Source organism: Adiantum capillus-veneris, chromosome 11 (genome assembly GCF_014529385.1).
Source record: "Adiantum capillus-veneris isolate H3 chromosome 11, ASM1452938v2, whole genome shotgun sequence".
Classification (NCBI taxonomy): Eukaryota; Viridiplantae; Streptophyta; class Polypodiopsida; order Polypodiales; family Pteridaceae; genus Adiantum; species Adiantum capillus-veneris.
The window spans coordinates 115,158,958-115,169,525 of record NC_140941.1 but is presented as its reverse complement, the minus strand read 5'-3'; the positions used below and the strand labels follow the sequence as shown (position 1 = coordinate 115,169,525).

Here is a 10,568-nt window from a genome sequence, read left to right as displayed (position 1 = left end):
TCAAATGTATTCAAAGTGCACATTCTTTGAACTGGTTACGACATAAGCTTTCATTGATAGTTAGGAATAGGATCTCATCTTTAGCAAATTGAGGTACATATGTAAATAGAAAATAAAAATTCAAATCAAAATTGTATTTTTCCTTCTAGAAAGGTTGTTAATTTTGGCATGCAAAGTCTGATTTTGCTTGGTTTGTTGAAGCTTTCCTTGGCCATGACGTTCATATTTCTTTCAAAATCATTGTTGAGGATGTATACTAGGGTGTTAGGGATCCATGTGAACACAAGAAGTTTTGGACATATTCTCACGATAATTCCCACATTGTGACTTACCTCAACATCATGAGCTTTTGTGAGGGAGGCACTGCATACCTAGCTAGGTACGATTGGGGGCAAGGGACCTCCGGCCCCCCGTGTATACATTGTATGAAAAACACTGAAAAAGACTCGGTTTTCCTATATGAGGAAATTTCCAAATCTTCTTGTGACTTGAGGGGCGGCGAGGATGTTTGATTAGAAGCAAATATGGCTCATATGAACTCATGAGTATTGCATTTTCACGTTCTCTGTTGAGTGTTGGCAAGAGCTGTATGGGGGAGGTACAAGAGACGGGGCCAATTGGGCAACCATGCCACGACCCTGAGCCCTTGGCCCTTGGGTGGGTAGGCTAGCCGCTAGATATGATTTTGGAGTGCATGCCATATAGCTTAAGGAAGGCAAAATTTGGGAAATTAAAAACGCGTTTCTCCGTCCGTTGGCCTCGTTTTAGGGCGGCGCCGCCCGTGTTCTCTTGCCCCGCTCTCTCTCTTAAATATAAATAAAAAATCCTCCCCCCCCCCCCTCTCTCTCTCTCTCTCTCACACACACACGGACACACACATAAAGCCATTAGCTTTAACGCGGGAGCTCCTTTTCCCTCTCCGCGCCAATGCACAGTCGCGCGCTCTCACATTTTGTGTGTCCGAGGGAGCGAGAGAGCGTGCCTGTGCGTACGTGAGTGTGTGTGCGCGTGAGTGAGAGAGAGAGACGGGCTTATACACAGAGATAGAGCCTAGAGGGCGAAGTTAGGAGCAGAGGCAGGATGAAGATGTGGAAGCACGACCACTTTCAAGAGGCAGCTGGGGTACCTGGGGTTCTGTTGCGGCTTCTTGTGGCCTGTACAATAGCAGGTTCTCTCTCTCTCTCTCTCTCTCTCTCTCTCTCTCTCTCTCTCTCTCTCTCTCTCACACACACACACACACACACACACACACACACACACACACTCACATTAAAGCAGACATTTTTCCTGCATTTTTGAGCTCTCGGTGTTACTGTGGACGGGCCTACTTTAGTGTCCAAGCGGTGCCCCATGTTTTCACAGCTTGCACCCATCACGAGTTGCATCCACAACAGGCCAGCCAAACTTTTCTTGCAACTCCGATCATCAAGCACTGCATAGGCCGAGTATACGGGCTAAAGGCTCAGCCCATAGCGGAGAAAGTAGTCTGATTTTACATTGGTAATATATCATGTGGTAGGTTCGAGGCGTGGTCGGTAAGCTCATAATTAGCACATTAATTACCCCGAAAATGGTAATTAAGCCACTTCCATTGTCAGGGTCTTCATCATTTATTTTTATTCTTTACCATCTTCGCTAATTCCTGCTATTTCATTCCTCTCTTACATTTATTTCCTTTTATGGTGCTGCAATGTGTGTAATTTGATTTTTTGATGCACTTGCCCTTACTTACCTGCATTGTAATTATGTGGGAATATGTGGTATTAGCAGCTTAATTATTATAATTACGATAATTTTCTTTAAGTGACTGCACTCATTCTTGTCATCCTCACCTTTTCAATGATGTTATTCCAATGTGCTCAAGGAAAGGAAACCCTCTTTTCTGAAACCGGGTGTAGCCGAGTTTTCCATGGTTTTTCCTGGTTTTCATACTAGTATCTGTATGAAAGGCCGGGATTTTGGACTTTTTGTCACCCGCGAAAATTGCACTATTTGCCGAGTGATGTTTTTCACACAGTATTTTCCATCACATCCACATTTCCACATTGGATTCTTCCTCTTTTTCAAGGTTTGCATCATTGCCATTCATGATTTTCATCATTCTTTCTTTTATTGATATTAATGGCATAACAGCACACACCTTTTTTGAGAAAGCACCCCTCTTGATCATTGGAGGTGCCATTGACATGAATGGCATAGCAAACACCTTTGTCATTACTCACTTTTCACTGTTCATTTTTAGAATGCAGCACAACATTTAGGTTTGGTGGTTGTCACGGACCGATCAATATTGCGTTTTTTTATCACAAATTGAAAGGGAATTTGAGATTAAAGTATGTTTGTCTGATGGATGTATTATTCCTTCTTGATTTAAAAGACTTAGAAGTAAGCATCTTGAGCACTATTGGGGATTGAGCTCAGGTCTATACCCCCCCCCACACGATTACTTTACCGCTAGACTATTGAGTATATTGAGGATAAAAGTAAGAATCATGAGGGAAGGCTACCAGTGCTATTTCATACACCATATAGGCCTCAGGATTTTTCCCTTCTGCTTTTTGCTTGTATCCACCTTATTCTGGTAGTAGTATAGTCTGCACTAAGGTTTTGACTAGTGATGTTTTTCCTTTGTAAGCCTTGTACTTGAAGGAGAAGGATCAAATAGTCCTTCACTTATCGCACATAGTGATAATCGATCAATCATCTTGCTCTTCTATATCCCAAGTGTGGTGGTTATCCAGCTGCCTTTGGATTATCAGGTCTTGGGCTTAAGACCCGTCAGATAGATGTTTGAGGTCTCGTGGGATTGTTTCTACGACATAAAAGTTTCTCTTCTCTACTCTCATCATTAGTCATTCCCATCAGTAACCAAGGAGTAGTGTGCTATTATGGTTGCTACGAACGGATTTGTCTGCTCCTGATTGTGTTTCATTAAATCAATCGGTGAACAGATGCTCTTCTGCTTACTTGTCAACTAGTGTTATGGGGAAGGAATGATTTAGTAAAGCAAGAAGACTTTACTATGAAATGTCAAAATGATTAGTGTGCTTTATGGAAAGCTGAATCAAATTCTGTGACATGGTTGCTGTTCATTAGCTTTCATAAGCAAGGATCAATGGTGGAACGATTGATTAAAGCTTTTTATTTCAATGTGTCTGCAGGATGGGGTTTTGAAAGAGCAGCAGGGATAACCTTCGGAGTGAATTATGGCAAGATTGCCGACAATTTGCCAGCACCATCACAGGTCGTGGGGCTCCTCCAATCGATTTCTATTACGAAATCGAAGCTTTATGATGTTGACCCTGTAGTACTTAAAACCTTTAGCAACACTGGCATCTCTTTCATTGTGGGCACTTATAATAATGACTTGCTCTCTCTCACCAACCCTGAACTTGCCACATCTTGGGTTCAAACCAATATTGTTGCACACTTGCCCGGGACCGATATCACTGGTATTGTTGTTGGTAATGAAATTTTTAGCGCTACAGACACCAACTTGATGGCTCAGGTCCTTCCAGCAATGAAGAATGTTTATGCCGCCCTCAAGAACCTTAATCTACACCGTCAGATCTTCGTATCGACCGCCCATTCATTCTCCATCTTGTCCTCCTCGTTTCCCCCGTCCAAGGGTGCATTCAACCCGGCCATCGCTACTCTATACATCCAGCCCATCTTAGAGTTCTTGGATGAGACAGGAGCCCCCTTTCTGATCAATGTCTACCCCTTCTTTGCCTACAAGGACAACCCCACCAATGTCTCTTTAGCTTATGTCCTCTTCCAAACAACCACCGGTGTCCTCGACGAAAACACGGAGTTGCATTATTACAACATGTTTGATGCACAGATGGATTCTGTCTACTCAGCTATTTCTGCACTTGGGTATACAAATATCACATTACTGGTGTCCGAGACGGGCTGGCCGTCGCTCGGAGATGTGGACGAGCCTGGTGCAACCATAGCCAATGCACAAACATACCATGCAAACTTAGTGAAGCATGTCACTTCCAAGAAGGGGACTCCTCTAAGACCAGACATCACTCCAGAGGTGTACCTCTTTGCCCTTTTCAATGAGGACCAAAAGCCCGGGCCTACGTCCGAGCGCAATTACGGACTCTTCCATCCAGATGGCTCCAAAGTTTATGAGTTCAGCTTCTCTCAATCTTCACAGGCATACTTGAACTCTGCACCTCATGGTTTCACTATGGGTATATTGTATTTTATGTGTGTTTTTTTAGCCATCCTTACAAGTTTAAGTGGTATTTTGTGACTTATCATTCTATCGAGTTTCTCCAGAGGGAGGGGGTAGAAGGGTATGTCAGGTTGTATTTTTACTGTATTTTATGTATTTTTTCATTCTTCTACCTATTATTGTTGTTTGTTTGGGAATCTTGCTTTTATGTAGTTTCTTTTTTTCGCTCTCCTATCTATCAAGAATTTAAAAAGTATTGCCATACTAACAGTTCAATCTTGTTTATTCTCATTCTGTGAGTGTTCATTTAAAAACTTGGAACTCAAGAGTATTGTTTTTCCTTTTTAATAAAGTCAACATGTCGGCAAAGTAAGCCCAATGGTCTCCCCCCGGGAGGTCTCATACGGAGCTCCAAGGGAATAAATACAAAAAACTAGACTCCAAGAGAACATCCCCAACTAAAAGATATTAATGCAAGCTAAATGGTTAGGCTTTACCATTGTGCATAATGGTCGTAGAATACATTCAATCATGTTCTTTGAACGTAATAAACGTTGACACGTCATTGTTTTATCAAATCTCGTATTTGCTCTTATATATCGATCGATAAGAAAATTAATTGATAGTGTAATCAATCGGTAAGAGTATTGATTGAAATAAATGGATTTAAATACTATCGATTTCACTTGCAAAACGGTTTAAACATGAATAATGGTTGTATAATACATTCAATTATAGGGAAAATTACCAAAATACCCCTCTAATTTGAGGAAATTCCCAAAATATCCCTCAAATTTCAAAAATTCCCAAAATACCCTTGTATCTATTTTGGTTGGAATGTTCAAGATTTTCTAATCTTCATTCGTTTTTGACAATTGAGATTCGCTATTGAGTGCTCAACATATAATTTGTCACCAGTTACCATCGCAAAAAAGGCAATTATGTCTAAAAATAATGAAGCAATTCATCTCCAAAGCCTACGTAACCAACTCAAATTGTAGTTTTAGCATCTTGTACGATAGACAATCACTCTTCTTGTGAAGACCTACAAAAAAAATTATTTTTTGAGAAGTTTAGTCTCACAACCAGGGGTATTTTGGGAATTTTGGAAAATTTGAAGGGCATTTTGGGAATTTATGACAAAATATCGGGGGCATTTTGGGAATTTTTGAAATTTGAGGGGTATTTTGGGAATTTCCTCAAATTAGAGGGGAATTTTGGTAATTTTCTCTTAATTATATTATTCGAACATATTAATGCTGACATTATCATTTTTAAAAATCTCGTATTTGCTCTTATATATCGATCGATAGTGTGGTCGATTGATAAGAGTACTGATCAAATTAAACGGGTATAATTACAATCGATTGATCTAAATGGGTATAAATACTATCAATTTTACTCAGATTAACATCTCTTCCCTTCTTTAAGTTACAAGGTTAACCCTATTAGTGAAAGATATGGGATTTGCTAAAAAATCATTAAATTGAGTTTTGAAAAGAGCAGCTCTGAATTGGCTGTTGAAATGTAGCTTGAATATAGGATATTTTAGTTTTGGCTTTTGAAGAAATACAATATTGAAAATGAATAAGCTTTAAATAAATTTTAGCTCAATCTTTTTTTTTGATACTTAAAAATAGTTGATGTCAATTCCATTGGATAACCATTGGCATTGCTATCATTATTGAGGTATGGCATTTGAGTCGTGTGCTAAGTTTAGCGGCTAGCACATTATATAGGTTTAGAATGTTTGGGATTTGTATAGAAATAGGGTTTACTTTTGTGGACTATGATGGAAATCTAGTTAACCCCTTTGAGAATGATATTTGAACAACAATGTAGTAATTGGTTTGTTTGAGCACTTACATTTTACTTCTAAGATTGATTTGGTGTGAGGAGTTCTCTTGGTTGTTCTGAACGAGTTTTTGTCATGACTTTTAGATCCACCTTCTATTCTTGAAATCAATCCAGTTGTCTTACACAACACTATTTCTAGTAGAGTACAAGGTCTCTCTAGGGCTTCAAGAATTGAGAGTGAATGGCCCTTCTAACCATAGAATTTTTCCTTATAGGGATTTTAAACGAAGATTGGTTTACTTATCTAGAGCCATGGAGTTGGATTCTTTTTCTTATAAATTATTTCAAGGATATATAAGGATGCTATTTAAGGTCTTGTATACCCTTGATAACTACTCAATGAAGATTTGGAGCTAAGAGAGTTTCATAGTACTTAACTTTGCGTACTGTTAGGAAAATTTCTGAAGTCCAAGTGTCCTGGTTTGAAAACTTCTTTGGTTGAAAAGAAAGATTTGTTAATAACTATCTTTACCTCCTCTGACTTAGACAAGTGTTTGCAGGTCACCGCGACGGACGTCCATAGCATAGCTCTCAAGCATCAACATGTTTATCAATACAGGGGAAGCGACTCGGATGAGGCATGGAAATTCACTAGGTTGTCAATCCTAATGAAGTGAACTCGAAGAGATGCAACTACTAACTCTACAAGTAAATCAAACGCATCACCGCCAAGTAATCTGACTATGTCCTTCTACTCAGCTCTACAATCGTCATGCCCGTTTACCATGCAAATCTATTTGGAATCGCACAAAACTTGAAGGGGAGTTTCAGGGGACTATCAGGATCATATCCTATCACTGTCAGAACATTCTGGAGAGATACATCGATCGCGATCTTTCGTCCCAAAGTCAACAAAAACAGCATACAATTGATCTTAATGGGTCGTTTTAGGGTCCCTAAAGCCCCTCCTAGGGTCGAAACGACATAAAACACACATATAGACGCTCAAAACAACGATTTAAGGCCTCAAATACGTAGTCGAGAACCTACACCGAATCTTGAATGATTATACTTGAATGAAAGAGCAAGAAGAGAGGAACACGATGCAATAATCAAATCTGAATTTGGATTACCGTAGCCGCAATGGCGAAGATTACAAGTTTGAACGAGAAGGAGCTCTCAAACGCACGCTGTTTTCTCAGTTCTCCCTCAAAAAGATTATCCAAAACTTACAAAAAATGATCTTTATAGATTAGGTCTTTACAAAATGGCTTGTCCGGCCATAAACCCCCAAACTTCTAACTGGCTCTCTAATATACAATTGCTCCCATAAGAATAATCATACATCCTTCGACAAATTCCCGGCTTAGAGATGCTTCATTACAAAAGAATTTTACAATGATTTCTTAGAAAAATGTGATCCTTCTCTGGAAAACGCCGCTTGTTGCTTCGTTCGCCAAACACGCACGAAACTTGAAGGGGAGTTTCAAGGGACTATCAGGATCATATCTTATCACTGTCACAGCATTCTGGAGAGGTACATCGATCGCGATCGTTCGTCCCAAATTCAACAAAAACAGCGTACAATTGATCCTAATGGGTCGTTGTAGGGTCCCTAAAGCCCCTTCTAGAGTCGAAACGACATAAAACACGTATATAGACGCTCAAAACAGCGATTTAAGGCCTCAAACACGTAGTCGAAAACCTACACCGAATCTTGAATGATTATACTTGAATGAAAAAGCAAGAAGAGAGGAACACGATGCAATAATCAAATCTGAATTTGGATTACTGTAGCCGCAATGGTGAAGATTACAAGTTTGAACGAGAAGGAGCTCTCAAACGCACGCTGTCTTCTCAGTTCTCCCTCAAAAAGATTATCCACAACTTACAAAAAATGACCTTTATAGATTAGGTCTTTACAAAATGGCTTGTCCGACCATAAACCCCCAAACTTCTAACTGGCTCTCTAATATACAATTGCTCCCATAAGAATAATCATACATCCTTCGACAAATTTCCGCCTTAGAGATGCTTCATTACAAAAGAATTTTACAATGATTTCTCAGAAAAATGTGATCCTTCTCTGGAAAAGGCCGCTTGTTGCTTCGTCCGACAAACACTCCTCCCTTCCTTATCTTTGCACGTCCTCGTGCATGTTCAATTCTTTGACGTTGATGTGGCTCTAATGAAGCGAGTGTCGCTGAAAAACTTCTTGTTCGCAGGACGGCTTCTAGGGCTTCTTGATGCTGTCGGAATGGATTTTCTGCTAATGTGTACTAGTGTGCTATGTACCTTGCCTTGAGGTCCTTCGCCATGGGATGGAAAATCCTTGAATCCATTTCGAAGAATCTTGTGACGAAGGCCTCTTCAATTGTCTGCAAGTAGTGTGATGGCAGGTACATTAACCTGGAGTACATGGCCATCAAGATGTGCCGTGGCGGTGAATCTTGTAGATTCCAGCAGATGTCTCTATGTCCTTCCAAGAATAGATTCCACGGATGATCGTCGCCTTCAGTATCTTTAAACACCTGGATGCAGGTGACGATCATCCGGGCTATCTTTACTAACATCTGGCACGCCAAATCGGGGACATCCCGCAGCAAAGCAACTGTTGAGTTCAGTGTGCTGACCATGTAAGCCACCGTAGGGGGTTGTTGCGCTGTCAAAACCGGGTAATTTAGCTTGTGCTGCCTCGACCCCTTCCATGTGGTGAAATCTTTCTAAGTGTGTCTTCGAGGGACAAGGCAGAATGTAGGATCTATTTGTAGATGTTGAGGAGCGTTGTGGTAATTTGTTAGATCCTGTGGCCTTTTGTCCAACCACTTCTGCCTCCACTTGGGGTGGTCATCGATAAGCACCTGAGCTTCTTCCACTGTGAGTGCAATGTCCTCGTAACCCCCTTCTTTGTTTCGTGGCAAGGCAGGCCCCATCTTTTCTTTCCACAATTTTGCTTCATGGCATAGCAAAGGAAACGGGAGGTATTCGTGGCCAAATCCTTCCACCTGCTCTTCTGGTTGTAAGTATGCCAGGGCCGCTGACTCCAGTATCTTCTTTTCATAGAGCATATACTCCTTGGCTGGCCCCTCTGGCATGTCCTGAATGCTTTCACTGAGTTCATCTCTTATGTCGAGATTGGGCCCTTCAAATTCCTGCTCCTGTTGCCCTTGGTGTGATGTTCCAGGCAAATCTGGCGCTTGTTGTCCAGGCAGCAGTTGCGGTTGAGTCTGGGCTTTGTCTGCTGTTGGAAAAGAAGATCTTATTTTTCCTTTAGCAACGTGTCACCGATCTGTCTCTGAATCTGTAGTTCAGCGCTTGCTTGAGCTAGTGCTGCTCCGCTTCTTTTAACTTTAGCTCGTTTGCTGTTGTCTGGGCCACCATCCCTGATACGAGCAGCTGTCTTTGAAGCATTTTTTGCTCTAGCTCTGCTTTTAGCGTTGCTATAGTGTTTACTGCTGTGGCATTGTCAGATGTGGAGACCAATGCCCCAGCAGGTTCCTGATTAGCCATTAAAGTCGTCAGAGTGTCCTTGACAGAGCTGTAGGAACTGCTAAGCCTTTGGAATCTTGCACTCTCGTAGGCAAGCTGCTCTGTCGCTTTCTGGACTCTTGCCGTCAGCTCTTGGCACTCCTCTTTGGCAGTCAGATTTGTCCTGACGTCCACCAAATATTTGATCAGAGACTGAGCCTGTTGTCGCTCAAGGTCTCTTTCCTCCGTTGTGCGTTCTAACTGCGTCCTCAGGCTCTCTAGCTCTTCTTGCCCTGATGCTTGCTTTCGTTGGGCTTCATGTACCTGTCTTTCCTTCTCACTCAGCACCACATGTTGACACTGGAATTTCCGTTCTAAATCTCGCAGAGTTTGCCTGTAATCAAATCCAGCCACTGCTTGGCAGGCTTCTTGGTATCCGATGGATTCTGTAGGTGGTATGACTTCCTTTTGCGAGGTTGAAGGGGGAGGAGTTGGCTGCTTTTTGTTCGATGGAGAAGGGGGAGGAGGAGGAGATTTTGGTGAAGGAGGAGGCGATTTTCTAAGCGAGGGAGGAGGTGATTTCGGCAAGGGAGGAGGCGGACTTGATTCTTCTCGCACCCGTCTCTTCTTGGAAGTCTCCTCTCCTTGTTGCGAAGCAGATTCTTCCGTTTTTCTCTTCTTTAAAATCCTGATTATTCTTTGGCGGGTGAGATTCGCCGCCCATCGCGCTTCCAGATTCCTATCTCTCTGGATCTTCTTAAGCTGTTCCGCCTGATTTTTCTCATCAGCCGCGTCTTTCTCCTTGGTTCTTTCAGTGGACTGCGAAGAAATGTCCACCTACGCAGCCTTTTGTTCTGCTTCCAAACTTTGCTTCTCAGCCCGTAGGCGAGTTGCATTTTCTATCCTTTCTTGCCTTTTCCTTTCGAGTCTTCTTTTTTGTGCCTGTTGCGTTTCAACCGCTCGAGCCTGTCTGTCAGCCCGCAATTTGGTTCGTCTTTCTTCGACTCTTTTTTGGGCTTCCGCATATGCTTTTTGCATGTCTGACTGCGGTATTGCACTTCTCTCTCCTCTTTTTCTCTCGAGCTGCTTTGTTGAATCTTCCTCCTCACTTTCC

At 41.8% G+C, this 10,568-nt stretch overlaps 1 protein-coding gene across 1 annotated transcript; it reads left to right on the top strand.

Moving 5' to 3' along the window:
* The first annotated feature begins 861 nt into the window (after positions 1-861).
* On the top strand, positions 862-4,269 carry LOC147447870 (glucan endo-1,3-beta-glucosidase 14-like). Its single transcript, XM_086523759.1, has 2 exons — positions 862-1,168; positions 3,162-4,269. The coding sequence occupies exons 1-2, from the start codon at positions 1,081-1,083 to the stop codon at positions 4,265-4,267; spliced, it is 1,194 nt and encodes a 397-aa protein (XP_086379885.1). The 5' UTR covers positions 862-1,080; the 3' UTR covers positions 4,268-4,269.
* Positions 4,270-10,568: the final 6,299 nt, after the last annotated feature.